At 46.0% G+C, this 25,995-nt stretch overlaps 1 protein-coding gene across 6 annotated transcripts in view; it reads left to right on the top strand.

Moving 5' to 3' along the window:
- Positions 1-25,995, top strand: part of CELF6 (CUGBP Elav-like family member 6) — a 204,246-nt gene that overhangs the window by 133,306 nt on the left and 44,945 nt on the right. For 4 of the 6 annotated variants that reach the window (XM_084816420.1, XM_084816419.1, XM_084816421.1 and 1 more), the window contains exon 3: positions 19,402-19,450. In XM_084816420.1, coding sequence (XP_084672546.1) covers positions 19,402-19,450 — 49 coding nt within the window. Of the gene's footprint in view, positions 1-19,401; positions 19,455-20,763; positions 20,766-21,116; positions 21,149-25,995 lie in introns of all 6 variants that reach the window. The other 2 variants (XM_084816422.1, XM_084816424.1) reach the window with 2 other exon arrangements.

Consider the following 25,995-nt stretch of genomic DNA (forward strand, 5'->3'; position numbering starts at 1 on the left):
TGCATTTTCTTTGATGGTGTGGACAGTAGAATGCAGAATGGAAGCAGGGTAGGAGGTGTTGTTCTTGGGGAAGGTGGATGATGTCTTGGAGACGTTCCTCCTTCCTTCGTCGCTCGCCACATATTTCCTGTTGTAGAACGGTGTCCAGCAGCTCCTTCCAGCTCTTGAAAATGGCATTAGCAACCACTTCATTATTTGTTTCCTTTGCTGCTTTGCTCCTGGAATGCAGTAAGTTAAGCAGATCACCTGCTTAACTTTGCAGTCTCTTTTTAAATATAAATAAATATAAATGTATGTTAGTGGTATTCCAGAAGAACAGACTAGCTCAAGGTCTATAAATTAAAGTTTTAAAGTTTTAAATTGTGCAAGTTAGCTTTGCGATGGTGGGGCGGGGGGGGGGGGGAAGCCAAGGTGTTTTTTTAATGTAGCAGCAATGTGCTGCCGAGGGTGGGTGCAGTGAGATCTGCTCAGTCCTCTAAGAAGGAAACAGGGGTTATCTTCGTCCAGCAGTTCAAAACAGCATTAGCAACCACTTAATTATTTCTTGCCTTTCTTGCTTACTCCTGGAACACAGTACTGGGATCGCTTGCTTAACTTTGTAGTTGTTGGGTGATGTGTGTTTTAAAAAAGAAATACAAATGTTTGTTAGCGGTATTCCAGAAGAACAGACATACACAAGGAGTATAAATTTTTAAACAAATTGTGTGAAACAACTTTGTGATGGGGAGGCGGGGGGTGGGGCGCTGAGGCTTTCTTTTTACAAAGGAGGAGAGGGGAATCTCCTTCATCTGCTCTCAGCTGCCTGCCAGCAACCCCACTTTCCACAGCCATGTTTGTTGGGAAACCAGCTAGGAAGTTAGCAGATGTAGGAGACCTGCGTGTTCCGCATTTCTCAATTAAGGAATTCTGAAATACCACACTTCCAGTTAAAAAAAGAAAAGAAAAGCATGTGTGCATGCAAGTTATGCTTGCCAACAGGCATGTGCAGAGTGGAGAAAGGTTACTGTGGCAGGGGTACAGAGACAGGTGAGGGGCAGGGAAAAGACACCTGCATACATTCTGGCTGAATCTACACATAGCAGTTATAACGTTATCGTACCGTTATCATAACGATTGGTGCCCATTGGTGTCATGTGTACCAATACTTATGATAACGGTATGATAATGGTATACCTGTTGTGTGTAGATTCATCCACCCTGTCATGGGCCATCTCCCTCATGTGGAGGCAAAATCCTGCTATGCCCAAGGAGAAAAAAGGGCTCGATGTGGATCATCAGCTGCAAAACCCACAGGCAACAAAACTCTCTGCAGATACTGCCTAACCTTAAAAAAAGGGGGGGGGGCCTTTGTGTGGAAACAGCCTTTGTCTTGAATGAGCAATTAAGGGTGCAATCCTATGCAAGTTTAGATAGACAGAAAAAAAACCCCTACAGTTCCCAGCTTTGCTGGCTGGGGAATACTGGGAGTTGTGGGATGATTTTCTGTCTAAATGTGCATAGGATTGCACCCTAAGACTCATTAGCTTTACAGAACAACATGCTCCTTCTGGAGATGAGAACTGTTAGAACTGGCTTGTTGACTTTGAGATAAACTCCTTTTCTATGACGTTGGGGTGGGGGGTGGGGGCGGATCTCGAGGACATTCCTGACCTGGTATGTGTGTCTGCACTCGTATTTAACACAGACGTGCATAAAGATATGAATCGACACTGCTATCTGCATTTCCGGACTCTCTGTGAGGGCATGGCTATGGAGACTGCCATGATGAACATCTGTGCTTCCAAATTTACCTCTCTACCACTGGTCATGTGAACTCCCCTGTAGTGTGTGAGTTTAGAATACATTTCTGTATGTGTAAATGTGGCACACAGATATTCTGGTACAGGACTAATGCATTTTTTCTTCCCCATGTGTATCAGTGGGGGCTGGTGGCTCTGATGTCAGTGGGCAGTGAATCCACCCCTGGTTTCAGTCAGAACCTGTCAGAACTCTAAAGGAGCTCTCCAAGGTGCTTCACACTGATGTCGGAACCTCCAGCCTCCACTAGTGTGTATATTAATGTATGCGTCATGAAGGGCCACAAACGTCCATGCTGGTTTTCCCCCCCCCTTTCTCCACGAGTTCCCTGACACGCACTTTCGACTCTACCTGCACACTCCATTTTCCGCCGCCCACTTGACTCCACCCAAAGACACCACCGCACACACACAGTTACGGTCGGCTTCACAAAGTAAATTGTTCATCTGTGACTGCCTACCCAGTTGCCATGGTTACTCTTATCAGGCGTGTCTCCATGGCGATTCCGGGGAAGCTCTGGCTGTTGCCCCAGCGACAAGGAATATAATTGTAGTGCTAGTCGGATGGGGAGGGAGGAGAAAGTGTTGGCGGTGGAGGGGTGAAAGTAGGCGGCAAAGCATGGAATTGCTCAGTAGGGTCGGAAGAAAGAACAATGAAACAGCCAAGCAGCCACATCCCCCTGGTGTTTGTACAACAAAGCCATTGATTTGTGTGTGTGTGTGCGTGTGTGTGTGTATGCACACATAGGCCTAAAACGCAACAAGCAGGCCCTCCTTTTTTGTGAGTGTCACAAAACTGAAAGGTTTCCCTTTGGCTGTCATTGGACTACCAGGCTAAGGTGGTTTGTCTGTGTGTGTGTGTGTGTGTGTGTGTGTTGTTTTTAGTAAGGCGCTTTCCAGAATTATGATGTCAGCTGATGGAAAGTTCTTCTGTTCTGCTAGAAGGGTTTCTGGTACATTGTGTAGTGACAGGATTTGGGGTGGGGAGGTGGGCATTAGACATGAAACAAAAACATTTGGGAAGTTTTGTTATGGACTAGCATGAATTACTTTGTTTTATTTTATTTATTTATTTGTTGCATTTATACCCCGCCTTTTTTCCTCTTGCAAGGAACCCAAGGCGGCTTACATTATCCTCCTCCTCTCCATTTTATCCTCACAACAACAACCCTGTGAGGTGGGTTGGGCTGAGAGTCTGTGACTGGCCCAAAGTCACCCAGTGAGCTTCCATGGCCGAGTGGGGACTAGAACCCGGATCTCCCAGTTCCTAGTCCAACACTCTTGCCACTCCAGAGGGATAGCCATGTCAGCTGGCAAAAACAACCAATTTTTATTATTTATTTATTTATATTTTTAATCTGCCCAATAACTGATGTTCTCTGGGTGGATTACAGACAGTGAAAAGGCTAAAATGCCATACAAACCATTAAAAATATAAAATACAATACAAATATTTAAAAGAATTAAATACAAAATAATACAAATCAACAAACAGCACAGGAATCAATAAAACAGCCATAAAAGTCTAGAACTGAGTCTCTAAAATAATGCCTGTGAGAAAAGAAAAGTCTTTGCCTGGTGCCAAAAAGATAACAACCAAGAGTCCTGGGGCAGCTTAAAAACTAATGGCGCAATCCTATGCATGTTTAGACAGAAAAGCTCCCAGCGTCTGGGGAATGCTAGGAGTTGGAGGCCATTTAAATGTGTATAGGATTGCACCCTAACACACTGATTATGGCAGAAGCTTCCACAGACTACAGCCCACATCATCTGGATGCATGAAGTGTTATGCTGAGTTCCAAGTGTAGATACACATAACACTTTGTATATATGACCAAGTAGACTCATGTCCATGAAGGCTTATGCTATAATCAATCTGTTAGTCTTGTAAGGTGCCACAAGACTATAGGTTGTTTTCACTGCAACGAGCTAAGATGGCTACCCCCTCTGGAAATGCCATCAAACAAAGGGCTTGAGGCTCCCTGGTCACTTGCAGAAAATGGGAAGAGTTGCCAGGAATGCTGTGTCTACTTGTTTTGTGCATTGCAGGGTCATTTTTTAAAGATCCAGTTTCACATTATGTGCCAGGGCCCATGGGTGGAGTGATGTACATCAATTTCCCCCTAGCTTTGACAGGGTGCAAAAGAACTCTCTCTTTCAACTTCGCAGCCATCGATACCTCATTGTCTGGCTACTTAACACAAGGCTAATAAGGGCTGTAGCTCCAGTATGCAAAAGGTCCTAGGTTCAATCCCTGGCATCTCCAGGGAGGGCGGGGAAAGACCTTTGTCTGAAACCTTTGTCTGAAACCTTGCAGTGCTTCTCTCAGTCACTGTAGACAATACTGAGCCAGATGGCGCAATACTCTGACCTGGTATAAGGCAACTTTCAGTGCCCTTCTTCCCAAGAAATGTTACTGGGAGTACCTCTGAGTTTCCCTTAGGTAAATGAGTTGCTGATTAGGCCCTCCAAGGCTAATTCGTGTGCCTGGGTTGGACTCCTGAATTCCCTGGATATCCCAAAACCTATGATCTTAACAGGTACATAGGAGAGATAATTGAAAATACATCAGTTACCTGTGGATATGCTTCAGGGACCCTCCCATCACTCATAGGTTGTTACATTTGTTTATTACATGTTCCGCCACCGCCACCACCACCCCCGCCGCATGCTATACCATCCTGTAATCTGAATCACCGGTTGAGTAAAGAGAGCAGCAATGATTCTGGGGCTGACTAATCTGGAGCAAAAGGGTATGGATGGCTTTATGACCAAAGGTCACTGCTTTTTCTTGTGCAGGAGCACCTACAAAATGAAGAGACAGTTTTTTTGCTCCCCATCCCTATTTTCTCAGGTACTTCTCTGGCACCTTCATAGGGTGGCCGTATGTCCTCTTTTACAGAGGACAGTACTCTAGGCATCCTCTCTTTGAAGGTCTGTCCTGTCCAATGGCAGTTTAACAATAGAGAACCATAAGAGCCATTACCCATCAGCAGGTAGCAACTGAAGAACAGAACAGACAGAGAGGCACACAAGGCACCTGGTCACCATCTTCTGCTCTATGGTGAGATGTGCAGTATTTCTATTTAAATGATAATAATAATTTCTAAATTTGTATTGATGCATGCAAATTGCATATGCAGATTTTATGCAAATAGGTGGGCTCTTTTGTTCCCCTTCTTTTGGAGATTTGTAAGTGGCCATTCTATTCTGGAAGCTAACTTGTATTGCCCGGGCTGTCCTGTGTTGGCTGTTCATCGCACTCCCCTCACTGTGGCACATGGAGAGGAAAGATGGATAATGGCTGCCTTGGAGAATATTTCACACTGTGTTAGCTCACTGGAGAGCAGTTTATCTAATTTCATGCAGGGCTATATGGATCCACAGAGGCCCATGTTCTACATGGCCTGCAAGACCATGCATGAGCACTGGTAGCGCCATTCCAGCTTTTCCGGAGCATAGTTCGAACCAGGACTGATCCAGGCACATGGGAAGACCCATTGGCTAGGGCATGGGTGCACAACCTTTTTGACCCAAGGGCCACATCGGATGTCTGCTGAGTCCACACATACCACTCACATACATCCTCAAACCATTCACAGACCACTCCACTCTCACTCTCATACACACCCCACACACATTCACCCCACCAGCAACAGATCTTGGTCTTGCAGCAACAGTATTTGTTCCATCTCACAGTATCAAGGGTTGAAGACCCCCTCCCCTGCCACACCAGCCCAATCACCAAAAAAAAAAGGGGGGGAATGCTCTAGAAATGGGCCGTATGGTTCCAGCCCTAGAAGCCTCATTCTTAGAGCATCCACAGATCATCCTAGGAAGCTGGCAGAAAGAAACCTTCAAGCTATGCTTCCTACGACACTCCGGGGACACTCTAGGGATGAGGCTTCTATGGCAGGAAGCATGGAGCCTGTTCCTAGAGCATTTGGCCCCTTTTTTCAGACAGGTCTGTGGGGGGTGGGGGTGCTTGCACCCTTGTGCGACAGCATTGTCCCAGGGAGGCAGCCGATGGCTGAGGACCAATGTCGTTTGTTATCCTGCCCTGATGTAGACTGCGATGGGCAAAAGGCCAAATCCCATCCTACTTGTTGTACTGGATGCATACTATCCAAGGCTGAAAACGTCAGGCTTGTGTGCTGCCTGCCCTGGGAGAATGGGGGAAATTATTGGAAGAGAGGGGTATTCATGCCACCAGCTGATTTCCCAAGATACGTTCTCAAGAAAAGCAGGCATATGCACCCTGGTTGGAGTTGCTGATTAGCGTTCTTTTTCTAGGTTTGGGTGCAGGGAAACCCATTTCTCATGACAAAGAAGCTGGGCTTCTCCAATGTTCCCTGCTATGTTTAAGCAGACACTGGATTTGCATCTGAGGAAGTGGGCCCAGTCCATGGAAAGCTGCTGCTGCAATGAATCTATGGGTCTTTAAAGATTCTCTTCTATTTTTGCTGCCACAGACCAATACAGTTACCCTTCTGGAAAGTCAGATCTGCTAATTGTGAGAAAGCTTCAGCTACTGGGTGGTATAGAAATGAAACAAACAAACTGGGAAAGGCTGTCTGACTGCCAGTGGATCTAAACACCCCCTTCAGAGGGGGCTTCAGCTCTCTCCAGCCAGCAGATAACCACCTAGAGAGCTTCGGCTATTGGGCAGTATAGAAATGTAATAAACAAACAAACTACTTGCCCTAGGGCAGCATTCCCCAACCTGGTGCCCTCCAGATGTTTTGGGTTGCAAGTCTCAGCATTCCTGGCCATTAGAGCAATACGACAATGGAACCAATTAACTAGGGAGGTGGTGGGCTCTCCCACACTGGAGGCATTCAAGACGAGGCTGGTCAGCCATCTGTCAGGGATGCTTTGACTTGGATTCCTGCACTGAGCAGGGGGTTGGACTCGATGGCCTTGTAGGCCCCTTCCAGCCCTACTATTCTATGATTCTATGATTCTATGATTCTATGACCATGTGTTCTGTTCTGCCTCTGTCAGGGTGAGGGCTGAGAATTGTTGGGCTCTGGTGAAGCCTGTGTTACTGGGTTGCACTATGGATTGGGTCTTTACAGGGGTTTGGGCAAGACGGGTTTCTCAGGAAGGCAGGAAAGGAAAGGAAACAGCACCATGGAGAGCTCTGGATGGTGCTAGGGCTGGAAGCCAGACAAGCTTGTCTGTCATGTTGTTCCAACAAGCAGCAGATCATGACTGAGCCTTAAGTTAGGGGGTCTGACTTGCTTTAGACTGGTTAGCCGCACCTCTACACTGATTAAGGACTTTTCTCTTAAAGGGGCCTGGGAATTAGCATTCAAAACGTCATTGTTTGTCACCTGTAAGATATGAGTATTAATTGGTTGCCTTTGGCCAGGCCTTGGTGCAACTCTGCTAGCCATTTTTAGATTTGTGTTACAATCCCTGATTCGTAGTCACACGGATGTAGATTTTTACTTGTCAGTCGCGTGGCTCATGGGGAGCAGCAAGTAACTGGCTTTGCTCCCTGAGCCACCGTGTTGTGTCTGGCTCCCCCTCCCCAGCTGCTATTTTACATCTGGCTCTGCTTGGTGGACCTCGACATTCTAATAAAAAATAAAGTTGATCCCACTAGTCTTAGGCCTGCCCATATCTGGTCAAAAATAAAACCCACCGAAAACTTATTTTGTAGAGTCTTACCAGGTTGCTGTACATAATAACAAGAACACAGGAAGCTGCCTTACACTGAGTTAGATCACTGGTTCATCTAACCGAGTATCACTGAGACACTGAGCAACCCATGCTCCATATGCCATGAGTCACAAGCAAAAATGGTTCAGGCCTGGGAAATCCATAGCTCTCCAGGTGTTGTTGCACTCCAACTCCTATCATCCCTAACCATCGGCCATGCTGTCTGGGGCTGATAGGAATTGGAGTCCGGCAACTTTTGAGGGGGCCATCGGTTCCCCATGCCTGATTTAGAACAACTGAATGATGATTCAGCTCTGACAATCCAAGTCAACAACCCCAGGCTACCTGGACTACTGGCCTTTCTCCCTATAAGGCCACACAGGGATGCAGCCTGCTGTCTGCTGATTTGCGGACTTGAATCCTCCTTGTGGTTTCTGTGCTGTCTTGCATTGTTAAAGGCCGCCGGGCTGCCTCGTCTCCCTGGGGACTGCCTCTTTCTGCCAATGTAATCTCTGTCAACAGGATTTGGGAAAATATCCTCTGGGAACGCAAGAGCTGGAGAAACAAATAGAGGGAGAAATAATTATTACTGATTAACCGTTAGCTGTATCTCCACATGATCCTCTGCTTGCAAAATAGGGGAAGGTGTGGGGGTGGGAGATTTCAGTTAGGGGCTTTTTCATGCACACCCCCAGCTTGGTTTTCCTCCAGCTTTAGCCAAAAGAGTAGCCCAGCTGTCTTGGCTCTGTTGGTTAACAGGAGAAAACATTTCAGGATGGGAGAGAGACTCTCAGCAAAGCTTTCTGATGGGCCTTTAACCTGGTGGGGCAGGTGGATGATGCGGAACAGTGCCCCTGGAGCCTGGGTCCTACACTATCATGTAGCCACAGGCCTTCGCACAGCCTGCATTGTGTGTGTGTTTGGTTTGGGGGGGTTGTTTTGTCTTGTTTTAAAGGACGAAACAGAAATGGAGGAGGAAATTGAATTGGGCAGGCGCCAACCCTTCTGGGTTTCGGTACCTACTGAAAACATACCATTTCCAACAGGCATTCCCAGGAAGGTGAGCTTGGCCTTTTTGCACATTGCTCAGGAATTTCTTTAAAGCAAGCAATTCATAAATATCATTAAATGAATGATCATTGTTCTTGCATTTGCATGACTGCCCGTACACAGTGTGGGTTTATCTTTTTGGCACTGGGCTGTCCTGATAATATTACGCAGGAGTAAAAAGTTGGGAGAGAAGCAGTTGAGAAATGGCATAGATTCTGGTCTCATGGTGAGAAAAACTAGCAATTTGTTTTTAGTGTTACAATTCCCATAAAAATCCCCTCACAACCTCTTAACAGACTATGGAAAAAACAAGAGAGAAAGTGTGTGTGTGTGTGTGTCTGCGTGCATGTGTGCGTGTGTGCATCTATGTGTTTCCTGAAGATCTCTTTGGTAGTTCTTGTTTTTATGCCCCAGATTCCTACATCGGGGCTTCCGGACTGGTATTTTGCATGTCCTGACCTGTAAATAATGGATTTCATGAGTTCATTGCTTTCTCCTCTGCTTCCCAGGAATTGCTCAGCCATTTTGCTACTTGGGTGTGTAAAAGCGGTTCTTTCTCCCATGGGGAGAGGGCTTGACATATAACCTCCCCCCATCCTCTCTTGCGCACACATGCACACACACAAAAGGGCTGATGACGGTAAGTGAAGAGGGGGTGAGACTGGGATGTCCAGCGTGTGTGGGCTACCATAGCATTCTCCACGGTCCCCAGCCAAAGAGCAGAATTGGCAAGAGACAGGCTGGAGCCCAGCCTCGTAAAAAATCCCCTCGGTGTCAGTTTGACTAATTTGTTAGTCTTATCAGTGGCAGGATCCAGCGTGCCCATCATAGGCACAGGGCCATAAAACTAATGTAGTGAGGAGGCAGCCCACAGAATGATAGATACGGCCCGCCGCTTGGAACAAGCATTAGCTTTATGAACCGGGGGTAATTGAAAGGAAATATTTGTCATTGGTCTCTGGCGGACAAGAAGTTCACGGCAAACTTTGCAGCCACCAGTCTGTCGGTTGGGTTGCCCATCTCGATGTGTGGGGAAACCAGGTAGTGAAGCATTAAGCAGCATGCATCACTGGGAGTCAATTCAATTCTTCCTGGCCCCCCACCAACCAAAGGGCTCCGCGGACTGCTGTGGGGCTTCGTTCATTAGTTTGCTCCTTCCGGAACAGTCGCTCCCTCTAATAGCAAACTCAGTTGGTAAGTGACAATAGGATTGTAGGCAAAATGGGCCCATTGAGAAACAAGAGGGAGGTATCAGCATACTCTGGGAAATGGCAAGGGTAGCAGAAATAAGAACATAAAAATAAAAAACAGCCCAACGAAGTCTGAGCGTGCTCAGTTGCCATGGAATGCCGAGTGTCTGCAGGGGATGGGATGCAATGGAGTATCTTGGAAAAAGGCATGGCCGGCTGACTGGCTGGAACGCTGAGCAGGAGCACCCTGTGCTGCAACTTTCTGTTGCAGGTCCTACTCCTTTCCCAAAACTGGGAAGAGACCATGTGTGTGTCATTTACATCCAGCCCTAACTAGTCTAAATAAATCTTTATTTCATTAAACATCTGTACCCCACATTTTGATCCAGAGGCCCTCAAGGTAATTAACAATATTCATGGTTTAAAAAAAAAAAGTCATAAAAGAAAAGGACACAACCAAGAGAACAAAATGCCATAAAATAAAAGCTGTTAAGAAAGCAGGAATACAGCTGTTAATTTACCACCGCTGCCCAAATGCCTGTTGGAAAAGCTACATTATGGCTGCAATCCTTAACACGCTTCCTAAGGAGTAAACCCTAGTGAACAGAGTGGGTCTTACTTCCAAGTAAACATGCATACGCTATAATGAATTATTGGAACAATGGCAGGATGACATTTCATTCCTTTGCAGGCAATGCTTTATTTTTAGTTTTATTTTAGTTTTCTTAAAGAGTGGATATAAAAGGGAAAAAAATGATGCATATGTTATAGATATAAAATATTAAAAAAATTATATCCTCTATACTAATGGTGAACTCAATTCCCTGAGTCCCAATCCTTATGTAGCCAAAATGGCACCATCCAGGCACGAGAGGGAGATATCAGCAGGTTTGGGGCAGGGGAAAGAAATAGTAAGATATGATCATGGTTCCCCACCCCTTAAAAAAAAACAATCAGAGCCAAGCTTAAAAGATAGGTGGCTCCCTGCCTGCAGAAAGTTAGCATATCAGAGAGAAAAGTTTTGGCCAAGCCTTCTTCTTGAGATGCTAATTTTCCATGTGCAAGGTTTTTTTTTAATTTGGGTGAGCATCCAAATATGTCATAAACAAAATCTGCTGCTCTCAGCTCCTTGGTGGAAATGTGGGTTAAGAAATAAACAATCTTTCTCATGCCCAAATGACTTTGTAAGAGAATATCAAGGGGAGACATGATAGTGGTGTTCAAATATCTGAAGGGCCAACATGCAGAAGGTAGAGCAGACTTGTTCTCCATTGCTCCCAAGGGCAGGACTAGAACCAGTGGATGGAAAGTCCTGGGAAGCACATTTTGACTTAACATTATGAGAAACTTCGTAACAGTAAAAGCAGATTGACAGGGGAACAAACTGTCCCAGGAGGTGGTGGGCTCTCCTTTGCTGGAGGCATTTTGCAGAGGCTGGACAAGAGCTATCAGTCAAAGATGCTGTAGTTGCATCCTCCATCAAAGATCTTGGATTGAATTGGGGTGGACTAGATGACCTTTGGGTAACCTTCCAACTTCCTATGATCCTGTGATATGTTGACTGAACTTTAATCTCTAACCCTCACCCCAGCCAAAAAAAGTCCCGTGACTTTTCTCAGGATCTGTCTGCCTTGGATGTTCCCCAGGACTCCTGATTCATCTCCATTCAGCCATGTGAGTCTGTTCTGCGAAGTGGAGAAAAGAGCCTTCTTTTCCTTAAACTTGGCATGCTCTGATCATTGAGGGGGGAATGGACTCTTTAATGAGCAATTGACTCTTCCCAGTATCTGGAAGGCGAAGGGAGTCTGCCGGGATGCAGCCTTGCCTGCCAAAGATACAGCTGAAACCTGCCGTTCCAAAGAGTGGCAGACTTTGGGTGAAAGAGAATGGAATAGAATAGCAGTCCTTTGCTTTGGCTGTGATGCTGGACTGAAGGTTGGGGGGGAAGTTGGACTGAAGGTTTGTGGGGAGGTTGGACTAACATTCCTGTGAGTCCGGCGTGTTGGCTCCCACACCCACATCATAATACTCAGATTCTTTTAAAGTAAAGCGCTCGTATGTTTCCAGCCATCTTTCCTCCAGATCAGCCTTCCCCAGCCTGGTGCCCTCCAGCTGTTCTGGACTACAACTCCCATCAGCCCCAGCTAGCTTGGCCAATGGTTAGGGATGATCGGAATGGGAGTGCAGCAACACCTTGGGGGCTACAGTTTTCCGAGGCCTGTTCTAAACTGGCCATTTTTGCTTACGGCTGATAGCATATGGAGCATGGGTCGCTCATGGGTTGTCTGTTGATGGTGGGAGTTGCAGTCAAAAACATCAGGAGGAAAACAGTTTGGGGAAGGCTGCTCTAGACCCAGGAGAGGTTGGCACCGCGAAGGTTACCATGTTTTTAAAGTATTTTTATCTCGCACCTTGGCCAAAAAATTTTTAAATTTTTTTTAATTGCATTTACATCCCGCCGTTTTTCCTCTTGCAAGGAACCCAAGGCAGCTTACATTCTCCTCCTCCTCTCCCTTTTATCCTCACAACAACAACCCTGCAAGGTAGGTTGGGCTGAGTGTCTGTGACTGGCCCAAAGTCACCCAGTGAGCTTCCATGGCCGAGTGGGGACTAGAACCTGGATCTCCCAGCTCCCAGTCCAACACTCTCACCACTACACCACACTGGGTGTATAGTCCCAGAGCAGCTTACATTCAGTCAGCAAAAAAGGCAGTCCCTGCTCACAGGCTTACAATCTAAAAAGACCTGACACACCAGGAAAAAGGGATGGAGAGGGAAGAGGAAAAAGTTAAGTAGCCTGCCAGCAGGGCTGGTGGAATGGCCCTGCTGCTTCCCCTCTCATCTCCTGTGGTGGGAGGAGCAGTTCAACTAGAGCGGGCCATGGCGTTCCTGTCTCCATTGCTCCTTCTTCCTTCCCACAGGAGCAGTTAATGTCAGTCAGCCCTGGGGGAGCGGGGTTCAACTGGAATAGGCCCTGATGGAGACTGGGCTGAGTTAGAAACAAGAGTTTGAAGCATTATTTGAACGTTGTGAATGTGGTAAGAATTGCCCTTGAGAAAGAAACATTCTTGAAACACATCAGGAACCGCAAAGATTGGTACAGCTGGCTTTTGGGGTGGTGGTCTTGCTTTGGCTTTTTCAGGTGTTTCTTTTAATCCCTTTTGTTGTGGCTGCTAAGCCCTCCATGGCCTGGGACTTGGGTAGGTGAAGGAACTCCTGTTCCAATCAATCTGCCCATGTGCTGAGACCATTAGTGGAGGCTCTCCTCTGGGATACCGCCATCCCCTGAGGTCAGGCAGGTGGTGACTGAGGCCTTTTCAGAGGTGGCACCTGCTTTTGAAACGCTCTCCCTAGCAAGGCTCACCAGGTGCCTACCCTACTTATTTTCCAGGCAAAGACTTTTGTATTCTGCCTGACTTTTCAAGTTCTGGGGCTGGGGTAAGTTAGCCTTTTCTTTCTGCTGCTTACTTTCTGCTTTATTGTGATTTATTTCCTCTGCGGTGTTGTGTTTATGGAATTTATTGTGTGGATTTTATGATAGGCTGTATTGTATTTGAAGAGCCCTGGGAGCCATATTTGCTGAAGGGCAGTGTGCAGATATGCTAAAGAAGCCAACTTCCCGCTGCTCCGGAAAAGAGACGCGCAGAAAGATTTCTGTATATTTCAGATTGGGTGAAAGAGCCTGTAGAAAAATAAAATCTATTGTGTTTGCCGTGGGGAGGCTGCAGTGTTCATGCGCAGACCAAGGTTACGTGCATCTGCTGTGCACATGGAGAGGGAATCAAAGCAGCCAGACCTCAAGCACTTCCAGGCCTGTAGCCAGCCTAAAAGTTTGAAGGAGGTGCCAAAAAATTAGGTGGGCAGTTCATCTGCAGGCTTTTTAAAGACAAAATTGTAAACAGTGTTTTTTAAAAAAATTATTAGTTTGTTAAAAAAAATTAGGGGAGCAGAGAAAATTTAAGGGGGCAAGCCCCCCAGCCCGCCCCCCACAACTACAAGCCTTAGCACTGCTACATGCTTATGGGTCATTGTTAGACTGAGTAAGTAAGCAATCCCAATAATTTCTTTCAGTTGGACAATGCTCTTAAAGCACCAGATTATCTGAAGGATCTCCTACACCTATATAATGTAGCTACCTGAGCCTTAAGATCAGCATCGGAGGTTCTGCTCTCTGGGGCACTGCTAGCTATTAAGTTGGTGAGTACCAGGAACAGGGCCTTCTCCGCGGTGTCTCCCATTCTGGGGAATATCCTTCTCAAAGAGATATGCATGCCTCCTCTTTGCTGGCGTTTAGATGACCCTAAAACAGACCTTTTTTCTCGTCTGCTTTTGGGTGATTTTATTGCGCTGTTGTTGTTGTTGTTGTTGTTTTTAATAATGGTTTGATTTGCTGATACACACACATACACACACACATACACACACACACTTAATGCTGCTGTTTTGTCATTGTATTGTTTTAATAGCTTTTAATTTCATGTTTTTGTTGTTTTACCCACGGGTTTTTAAGCCCCCTTGGGTGCAGTGGTGTAGCTAGCTAATTTTACACCCTGAACTGGATGGTCTTATGGGGACCCTCTTTAGAGGGCCATGTGTATTACTTCTGATGCGAAGTACACAACCAACGTTTCTCTTCACCACCAACCACCTTTCCATGCTTTAAAACCACTTCTACATTCCTGATATATTAGACCTACAACAACAACAAAACTGTTGGCCAAGCCTAATTTTTTTTTAAATTTTAAAGTGCATGCACAGTTTTGCATTTTAAACTCACTTAAACCATAGCACCCTCAAGACTACAGGAATAAAATGGAGTTTGCTTTTGCTGCCCTGATCCTCTGCCGCTCTCTTGATGGTCATTTGAAGGCCCCCCAGAGTCTAGGACCCTGTATTTTGCCTCCTAGGTCCAGTTCTAGCTGCGCCACTGCTTAAGAGGGTAAATATCCTACAAAAAGGGCAAGAAATCTATTAAATAAGCCACCAGTTGATTATCATAAGGCCAGAGAATAAGCATCCTTCTGCCTCCAAACTTTCCTAGTTTCTAGATGTTGGAGTTGGTGAATTTACCCAAATGTACCTCTAGATTCTCAGCATGGATCTTTAAGTGGACTCCACACACATCCATACGCAGCCTTGGAAATCCATGGGAAACATCCATAGGTAGCACACATTACTGCATCCCTAGTCCTAGAGGATGCTAAACTGGCATTTTACTTTCTCCTGAATCCTTAAGCTTGCTGGTCCAGGTGATCTGTGGTTTCCAGGCAGGAAATCTCTATCTCCTCTAAACCAGCTCCCAGTTGTCCAGCCAAGAGCTCAGCAAGTGTGTATGAATGTGATATTGTGTGTGTGTGCCCACGTGCACATGTGTGTGTGTGTGTGATTGTATCCGGTGGGATGTGTGTGTGTGACTGGATACGTTAGTATCCTTTCATCTGTCACCCCGATGAGGCGAAGGGGCTTTAATTGACTTTAATAGCCATCAAATGCCATCAACAACTTCTACTAATACACAAATCAATTAGCAAGATTGATTGGCAGGAAGAGAACGGTCAGGTGGCTCTGGGAGGCGACAAAGGAGCTGTGTGCAGCCAGCCAAAGAGCTGTTTGAGAAGCGGCTTTCGCCAGCACGATAGAGGAGTCTTGACGAACAATGTTGTTTCATGTTGTGGTGCCCTGGGGTCTCGCGCACTTCTCGCAGGGTATTCCTTGTTCGATGTTCCAAGATGTAACTGCTGCATTTGTCTTTTTTTAGCTTGCAGTTAGGTAGTGGCTTAGGAAGAACAAATGGGACCTGCAGCGAAACATTGCTTAGGGTGGCCAGATGTCCTATTTTACAGGGAACAGTCCTCTATTTTGGAGAGCTGGCAGAGGGCAGACCTGTATTTGAAAGTGTCCTCTATTTGACAGGATGCCCAGTCCAACCCTGGTTTAAAGTCAAAGAACCAAAAGGAAAGAGAGCAGGCAAGGGCCTTGAAGTTGCCTGTCAACAGTTAGCTCTGGAGAGCAGACGGAGCTGGCACACAGGTCACCTGGTCAGTCTTTTTGCCTGTGGAAATATATATTGTATTTCTGTCTAAACTGCAGTTGTTTCTAAATGGGCACCTATATATATAAATTTGCATATGCAAATGTTACCCAAATTGGTGTATTTTTGTCCTCCGTTTGGTGATGCAATTCCTCTTTTTTGGCAATGCGTCAGTGGTCACCCTACTGCAGTGTTCCAGCCTGCTGTCTTTCAAGATTCTCCATTCCCCCACCCAGGTTTTCCATCCCCCCCACTCCAACAGATGCTCAGCCTTCTGCGTCCACTAAACACTCTTAGTCCTCACCAGACTGCTTGTTTGTTTTTGAGTCCCCCCCCCCCCTTAGGTTTGTTTCTCTCTAAAACATATTTGTATTTCTGCAAACCCTGGGGTTCCCCTGATACTTCCCTCTTGTGCATGGATGGTGCCCTTTTGTCTACATAAGGATTCACACTTGGGGAATGAGTTTGCAAATACTATAGAGACACTTGTTGGGTGGCCGGGTGTCCTGTTTTACCGAGCACAGTCCTCTCTTTCAGTGGCTGCCAGAGGACTGCCCTCTATTTTGAAGGTATCCTCTATTTAAAGGTAGTGGCTTAGGACGAACAAATGGGACATGCAGCAAAACATTGGTTAGGGTGGCCAGGTGTCCTATTTTACAGAGGGCAGACCTCTATTTGAAAGTGTCCACTATTTGATGGGGTACCCAGTCCAAGTCCAGTTTAAGGGTAAAGAACCATCACAAGGAGAGCTGGACCTCAAAGCTGTCCATTAATAGCATCTGGACAGCAGACTGAGCAGGCAGACACACAGGTCACGTGGTCACAACTATGGTGAAATGTACTGTATTTCTATAATAATTATAATAATTATTTCTAAATTTGCAGCTATACCTATAATTTAGCATATGCAAATTTTACGCAAAAAGGTATCCTTTTTTATTATACTTGTCCTCTTTGGGGGGCACTACCCTAGTGCATACCTGTTGCAAGATCCAAAATGCAACCAGGTCAACCACAGCTCTCAAACTGTGGATCAGGCCAAAGCAGATTTACTAGGCCTCTTGTTCTCAGAATGGGAAACTGGCCTCTTTAGGTCTCAGTCTTTCCCCCCTTCCCTCCACCCTACTTTTCTCTCTCTCTCTCTCTCTCTCTCTCTCACACACACACACACACACACACTGTGTGTAGAATAGGAGCCTTCATTCCCCACTCCTTGAACAAGCTGGATATGAGTCAGCAGTGTGATCTAGCTGCAAAAAAGGCAAATGCCAATTTAGGCTGCATCAACAGAAGCATAATTTCCAAATCATGGGAAATAATAATTCCACTCTACTCTGCACTGGTCAGACTTCACCTCAAATACCACATCCAGTTCCGGACATCACACTTTAAGAAGGATTCAGATGAATTGGAACTAGTTCAGAGAAGGACAGCAAGGAAGATCAGGGGACTAGAAACTAAGTTCTGCCAGGAAATATTGAAGGAACTGAGTATGTTTTGCCTTCGGAAGAGAAGACTGAGGGGGGATATGATGGCACTTTTCAAGCACCTAAAGAGTTGTCACACACAACAGGGCTGCCACATGTTCTCCAAGACTGTAGGACACAAAATAACGGGCTTAAGTTACAGGAAGGCAGATTTTGGCTGAACATCAGGAAAAACTTCCTAACCGTCAGAGCAGTCAGACAGTGGAGCCAACTGCCCAGGAAAGTGGTGGGCTCTCTATAGCAGAGACTAGACAGCCATCCGTCAGGGATGCTTTAAACTGGATTCCTGCACTGAGCAAGGAGTTGGACTCAATGGCCTAAATGGCCTCTTCCAACGCTATGATGCTATGATAACCAGTGGAGCATCCATCTATATTGTTTTTTCTCACTTCTTACACGTGGATCTGATGAAGTGGGCTCTGGCATATCTGTTAGCCTTTAAGGTGCCACAAGCTCTTTGGCTGTTGTTTATCCATCCTTAAGGAGTTACATGCTTGGGCAGGGCAGCATCAAGGGTAGGCATGGTTGGACACCTCCCGAGGGCCCACAGCTCAGCAGGAATCCCCTGACAAGAGGCCCCTTGACTTGCTCCTCCTCTTCACCATTGCATCTTGCTTTCTCAGCTGCCTTTCACTCTGCCCCAGACTGTGGTGGAGGAACAGTAGATGCCACGGCCTACTTGTTCACTGGCTCTCTGCTTGTCAAGCAAGCAAGTGGGAGCACAATGAGAAAGAAGATGAGGAGCAATAGCAGCTGGTGACAATGGTGGTGATTCATTAAGATAGGGGGCCCATAGAGGGTGTCCCCTCAAAAACCTGGAGCTTGGGGATGAAGTAGGGGTGTCAATGTAGCCCTTGCTGCCCCAAACAGTCAGCAATTACGTTCTCGCAGTGAAAAGAACACTGCTGTTGCCACACTTCAAATGATACGGGGTTTACTTTTGCTAGGTAGATCTGTCTGTCTGTCTATCTATCTATCTATCTATCTATCTATCTATCTATCTATCTGGGTCATTACCCTAGCTAGAAGAAGTACCAGTGAGCACAGCTGGGTCACTGGGACAGTGACTGAGAGGTAGCAGCCTCCAGAAGATTGGAGAGGAATATCATGCAACGTAAGGATAGGTGGTATGTGAACCTGATGGAACGCCTCTCCCAGCATGAACCTACCTGTATACTATGCTCATAATCTAAGGCCCTCCTCCAGGTGCCTCCTCTGAGGGACGCTCAGAAAGTGGCAACAAAGGAGAGGTCCTTCTTAGTGGTGGCCTCTGGTTATGTAATTATCTTCCCAGTGAGGCCCACCCGGCATCAATATTGTTATCTTTTTGGCACCAGGTTAAGACCTTCCTCTTCTCTCAGGCATTTGGCAGCACATGATAAGATTTTTAAACAGGTCCTGGGATTGCTTATTGTTGATTGTTAAAATTGTTTAGGAGTGTGTGTGTGTGTGCTGTCTGTTTATATGTTTGTATGTAAACAGTTTTTATATTATGTACAATATTGTATTTTTAAGGTTTTTAATCTTTGTAAACTGCCCAGATAGCTTTGACTATTGCGTGGTATAGAAATGTAATAAATGAAATAATGAAATGATTAATGTGATAAATGTGATAAATGTGATTAAGCAAGAGATTGGTCAGGGGATGGGGGAGGGGTCCTGATCCCATGATGCAACTAGCTATATTTAAATTTTCTCATGTTGAATCAGAACTGTTCACTGACTCCTGAACAGCCATGTTGCCTTTATTAGGGTGGTCTGATCAGGACCTCTACAGTGTTCTTTTAGAATGGTTGCTGATGATGCAGTTCTGAGTGGTGCTTTTATTGTGTTTTTACTGTTTTGATTGTGTTTTTACAGCTTTTATTGACGCATTGTTTTTTATTATGTGTTTTATTGTTGTATGCTGCCTTGGGAAGCTCCTGCCAAGGACAGCCAAGAAATATTTTAAATAAAAACAACAACACAAAATAATGTGAATGGGGATCCCCCTGCCTCCAAGGGTGCCATGGTAATGGAGGGGAGATCCCAGTCCAGGCTTTGCCAGTGCCCACCTTGCCCACCCCCTGCAAATGTTTTCCACTGAATCACTGGGCTTCTCACCATGGCTTTGCTGAGCTGCTTTGGGGAATGCTAGATGCCCCGGCTCTAACCAAGAGCGCCTTTGTCTTGTTTGACAGATGAATCGACCAATCCAAGTCAAGCCAGCAGACAGCGAGGGCCGAGGAGGTAGGTGGCTCTTCACTTTACACACCTTGCTCTGTGCTCGACCAGTGGCCCCTGTGGGTGTAATTTCATGCCTACTTAGTGATAGCACTGCATGTAGCACTGCACCACCATTTGGGACACATTTTGAAGTGCAGGCACTTGCTATGACAGCCCCTGTAGCCACATCCCCTCCCAAAGGAGAATCCAAGAATACAGGCAGCTGGGTTGATCCATAGCAACAAACCACTTCTGGCAGTTTATCTCCATCAGGATCAGGCCTTTGGGAAAGCTTATGGCTCTGAATTGGAAAGTTCTGAATTGAAGCCCATGGCTCTGAATCAAAAGCGTATGGCTCTGAATTGAAGCTCTTGGCTCTGAATCAAAAGCGTATGGCTCTGAATTGAAGCTCATGGCTCTGAATTGGAAAGCTCTGAATGGAAAGCTCATGGCTCTGAATCGAAACTCATGGCTCTGAATTGGAAAGCTCTGAAAGGAAAGCTCATGGCTCTGAATCAAAGCACATGGCTCTGAATTGACAGCTCATGGCTCTGAATTGAAAGCTCATGGCTCTGAATTGAAAGCTCCTGGCTCTGAATTGGAAAGCTCATGGCTCTGAATTGGAAAGCTCTGAATTGAAGCTCGTGGCTCTGAATTGAAAGCTCATGGCTCTGAATGGAAAACTCCTTGCTCTGAATGGAAAACTCCTTGCTCTGAATTGGAAAGCTCTGAATTGAAGCTCATGGCTCTGAATTGAAAGCTCATGGCTCTGAAGAATTTAAAGCTCATGGCTCTGAAGCCCATGGCTCTGAATTGACAGCTCATGGCTCTGAATTGACAGCTCATGGCTCTGAAGCCCATGGCTCTGAAGTGAATTGAAGCTCATGGCTCTGAATTGACAGCCCATGGCTCTGAATTGACAGCTCGTGGCTCTGAATTGAAGCCCATGGCTCTGAATTGAAAGCTCATGCCTCTGAAGCTCATGACTCTGAATTGATGCTCATGGCTCTGAATTGGAAAGCTCTGAACGGAAAGCTCATGACTCTGAATTGAAAGCTCATGGCTCTGACTTGGAAAGCTCTGAATTGAAAGCTCATGGCTCTGAATTGGAAAGCTCTGAATCGAAAGCTCATGGCTTTGAATTGCCCTTTCAAGTTCTTAATTTATTTATTTATTCAAGTTCTTAACTGCCCAAGATCAAGCCACCCCAGAATACCCTGCATCATGACAGGGAACAATATATTGATGATGGGAAAATCCATTCCCCTTCCATCCCCACCCCCAAGCAGCTACTGTGGGGATTGCAGCCATGCTCAGGGGGAACAGAGAATTTTGAGGGGTGTAGCAGATGATATCAGCATCCCTGCTAATCAGAAAGTCCTGGGGTTTTGAACCCCTGAGCCCTGGCTCCATTACACCACTGCTGGGTTACCTCGGGGACAGTGGAGGCTGGTGGCACCGATGTCAGTGGGGCGGTGAATCCGCTCCAGGTTTCAGCCAAAACTAGTCAGGCTTCACACCTTAGAGAGTGCCTTTGGAGCTCTGACTGGTTTTGGCTGAAACCTGGAATGGATTCACCACCCCACTGAGACCAGAGCCACCTGCTTCCACTGCTTGGGGATTGCTCTCAGATTGACTTGGTGCTCCAGCTTCCACCCCTTGCTGCCAACTCACTCCCAACCTTCAACAGTATGTCCTGTATAGCCCACCCACTCCCAAGTGGTTTTTCAAGAAAGAATTCAGAGAGGTTTGCTAACATAAGCAGTTCACGGAAATCAGTTCCACTTTCCCAGGCTCTTGGTTTGATGCTTGCAGAGAGACCGTTTCTTCTCCACTTATTATTGTAGTAATATACTCCAGCCATGTGGAACGCATCCAATGTAGCCCTCAATGCGGGAAGGTGGGAAGAGGCACAGCACCATAACTGGATGGTGGAGAAAGTAAAGGGTGGACATGTACATTTGATCTGTACCTGGGTTTGATCCCTGTTTGGATGCACCAGAAGATAAGCAAACATTTGGGTTGCAACGAACAAAGAGATGGGTAGATGATAGATAGACCCGAGAAGGCTGGTGGCTTCAATGTCAGGGAGGCTGTAAATCTGCTCTGGGTTTCAGTCAGAGAATTCTGAAGGAACTATCCAAGGTACTGATCACAATCCCCCAAATTGGTTCAGCACCATGGATAGCTCTTTTAGAGTTCTGACTGAAACCCAGAGCAGATTCACAGTCCCATTGATATCGGAGCCACCAGCCTCCGTTGAGATAGATGACAGACAGATAAACAGATAAACAGAATTCATAACATAAGAACATTTAGTAGGTTGCCTTGCTGTTACTGAAAAGATCGATAATTTTATTTATTTAAAATTATGTTTAGGCCACCTTTAAGAGTAGGACCATAGAATCATGGAATAGTAGGGTTGGAAGGGGCCTATAAGACCATCAGGTCCAACCCCCTGCTCAATGCAGGAATCCAAGTCAAAGCATCCCTGACAGATGGCTGTCCAGCCTCGTCTCGAATGCCTCCAGCATGGGGGAGCCCACCACCTCCCTAGGTCACTGGTTCCATTGTCATATTGCTCTAACAGTCAGGAAGTTTTTCCTGATGTTCAGCCAGAATCTGGCTTCCTGTAACTTGAGCCCAGTTTTCCGTGTGTCCTGCACTCTGGGATGACCAAGGAGAGATCCTGGCCTTCCTCTCTGGGACAGCCTTTCAAGTACTTGAAGAGCGCTATCCTATCTCCCCTCAGTCTTATCTTCTCAGGGCTAAACATGCCCAGTTCTTTCAGCCTCTCTTCATAGGGCATTGTTTCCAGTCCCCTGTTCATCTTTGTTGCCCTCTTCTGAACCCTCTCCAGTTTGTCTGCATCCTTCTTAAAGTGTGGCGCCCAGAACTGGACACAGTACTCAGGATGAAGCCTAGCCAGTGCTGAGTAGAGGGGAACTAGTACTTCATGTGACCTTTACTAACAACATAATGACAACCCTTTTTGTTGTTGTCCAGTCGTTCAGTCGTGTCCGACTTTTCGTGACCCCATGGACCATAGCAAGCCAGGCCTTCCTGTCCTCCTCTCTCTCCTGGATCGTGCTCAAATCCATATTCATTGCATCGGTGATGCTATCTAGCTATCTCATCCTCTGCCGTCCCTGTCTCCTTTTGCCTTTAATCTTTCCCAGCATCAGGGTCTTTTCCAGGGAGTTTTCTCTTCGCATTAGGTGGCCAAAATATTGGAGCTTCAGCTTCAGTATCTGTCCTTCCAATGAGCACTCAGGGTTGATTTCCTTGAGGATTGACTGATTTGACCTCCTTTCAGTCCAGGGGACTCGTAAGAGTCTTCTCCAGCACCACAGTTCGAAAGCATCAACTCTTCGGCGCTCAGCCTTCCTTATAGTCCAGCTCTCACAGCCATACGTTGCTACTGGGAAAACCATAGCTTTGATTAGACGGACCTTTGTTGGCAAGGTGATGTCTCTGCTTCTTACTATGCTGTCTAGGTAGCTTTCCTCCCAAGGAGCAAGCGTCTTTTAATTTCATGGCTGCAGTCTCCGTCTGCGGTGATCTTGGAGCCCAAGAAAATAAAATCTGTCACTGCTATAACAACCCTTAACTACCACTTAATATTAGAACCTGGGTTCCTTCAGTGAAGCTGAATGGTGGGAGATTCAGGACAGACAAAAGGAAGTTGTGACAACAGTAGCAATGGGGTTGGTACAGCAGCAACCTCTCCCTCCTGTACGGCAGCAACAGCAGCCCAGATCTGCCCATTGTTCCTGCCTCATCCATGTAAAGCACACGAAGGATGAAGGCATGAGCTCAACAGCTGGCAAAGAGGTGAAAGAAAAGAGACCTTCCACGGAACTCATCAGCCTGTGGTAGAGGAACCATCACACTTCATGGTTTATGAAGCAGTGAGCACTTGAGCAAATAAGCACAGCTTTCGACGGGAACAGCCTAGAGAATGGTTCGATGGCGCAGGTTGCAGTTATGTCACTGAAGCCAAGCAGGGCTCGCCTTGGGCAGTGGCTGGATGGGAGATCAAACCCCCGCCCCTGTATAATGGCAATAAAAAGCTAAACACGAAGCAGAGTAAAACATAGTTGGCGGCTCGCACTGGGTTCCGTAACCTCATTAAGTTACCATACTCTTGACTCACAAAATTAGATGCAGAAGTCGCAATCTTATATACACTTACTTGGGAGTAAGTCCCACTGAACTCAATGGGGCTAACTTCTGAGTAGACATGGACAGGATTGCCCTGCCACTCGCACACACAGTTTATGCTTTTGGGGCTGTAGTCACCGGAGAGGAGGAGAGGGATGTTGTGGGGGCGTACCTACCAGGGATATACCAGCCTCCCCTCCCCCACCGGAATGTTCAGTTTTCAGTTTAAAAAGCAAGTCTCTAGTCCCTTTGCTTGTGGAAATATAAGGAAAGGCATGTGGGCAGTATGCTATCCAACTACTCACTAAGAAAGAATGCTGTGAAATAGCCTTAAACATGCTAGGCTACCTGCATTTGCATCCTGGCTGTTCTCAATGGATTTCCCACCTCTTTAGGCCCCCTGCACCATTTTTCACCATCTTTTGATGAAAAGAAAATGTAAACAGTTCACTAAAATTTAATTTTCTAAATGTTCCTGTTGTTTTCTGTTAAACTCACACAGTGAAAAGGTTAAATACCGAGACCCCAAGATAATAATAACTAGAAAGGCCGGGCCCGCCCTGAATTACATCCCTGGTTTGGCTGTAACATAGCCACGACTGATTGACTGTAACAACCAGGTTTACCTAACTGTGTTCTCCCAGCTCTGCTCTGTCTTAATAATCCCCAAGAAGGAAGTTGCAGGAATTGTAGCCAATGGCTCTCTAGCACCCTCTAGGGAGAATTATCAGGCCATTCTTATTTCAGGAGTAGCTCACCCAAAAGCAGGTCATGCCATAACACAGGGGGCCAGCACCTCATTCAGCCTGAGGGTGAATTCCATTTCAGAGAAGCTTTCAGGGCCATATTCCAGTAGTGGCAAGGCCAAAATACAAGCATATTGTAGTTTAAAGCTGTCACTGCCAGTAACTAAGCCATAGAAGAGGCATTTCAGCCTTTTAGAATGGGGGGAAAAATGGCACAAAAGCCAGATGGGCCGGCCTGGTGGAGCAAATTCGGCCTACATGCTGGACGTTCCCCATCCTTGGGTTAGGGCGGAATGCTGTAACACTCGCAACAGTTACCATCACTAGATATTTATGTGTTCCAAATATTTTTATTCTGCCTCTGCATTTCATATCTGGGGCCCACCCGACAGGCCTGACAACTCAACATTTAGAAATGCTACTGTCAGGGTTCCCCTTATGACCTAGACCCCCTGAGCAGCTCCTTAAGGATCTCTTTCCTACTTAAGACTCCCACCTTCCTTCTTTTACCTTCCCCTTTCCAGTAACATGGGGTTTAGGCTATAGACGTGAGATGATAGACACTCCAGACACAGGGTTTGACCACAACAGTTTACTGGCAAATTAAAGCAAGCAAAGTACAACTAAAGGTATTTACAGAATAGAGCTGAGTGATACAAAAGGCATTAAGAGAAAATAAAAGTTGCAAAACACAAGTTCCTTTACCCTAGCTGTCCTTAGACTTCTCCAGGCTGCTTCTTCGTGCTCCCTCTTTAGGCTCTGCTCCTACTGGCTCGCTTGCTCTCTTTATATACCCTCCTTCCTCAAAACCGAAAGTACAGCTTCAAACCTGAAGAAATGAAACTTAACTGGGGAAATGAAACTGAAACCTAACCAGGGAAATGAAACTATTCCTCTCAGGGATACCTCCTCACAACAACAAAAACCCATGCCTCTAAGCCTGACCTTTTTCCCCTTTGCCTCTGTAGACCTCAAAGCTTCACAGCCACACAATGCTAAAAAGCACTAAAGCATAAGAAACAATGGATATAAACCAAATTTTTAAAAGGGGGATTAAAACCTTGGAGTCCTACTAGTAATATGTATGTATGTTCATATTATGTATTTTAAGAATTTCTAAACTGCCCTTCATCCTTACAGATTCCAGGATATATAATTAAATAGACCTTTGGCTATTGGGTAGTATAGAGATGTAATATATGATATGATATGATATGATATAGCATGACATATCACATCATCACTTATATAGCAATAAAATGGAGGGGCAAGAAAATCTAAAACTATTCTGCAGGCAGGGGCAAGAAAACCAATTTAAAAATGCCTTGGCAAGGAAAAACATCTTTACCTGGCACTGAAAGGATGGCAACGTTGGCACCTGCCAAACCTTCTTAGGCAGGGGCCTCCAAAGCTGGGGCACCACCACAAAAAAAGCCCTGTCCTTTGTCATCCTACTGGATGGCAATGAAGGCAGGTGCATCACACAAGAATGTCTTGGAAACACCTGTTACACATGGGCTACATGTATGAAACCCCAAACAGTAGCATTCAGAGGCAGTGCAGAGTAGTGTTGAGCTGAGTGTTGACTAGGACTGGGAAGACCTGGGTTCAAATCCCCCACTCAGCCATGAAACTTAAACAGTGGCTTTGGGCCAGTCA

The sequence above is a fragment of the Heloderma suspectum genome, chromosome 11 (assembly GCF_057233095.1).
Source record: "Heloderma suspectum isolate Gila_16-S chromosome 11, 16-S_ref, whole genome shotgun sequence".
NCBI lineage: Eukaryota > Metazoa > Chordata > Lepidosauria > Squamata > Helodermatidae > Heloderma > Heloderma suspectum.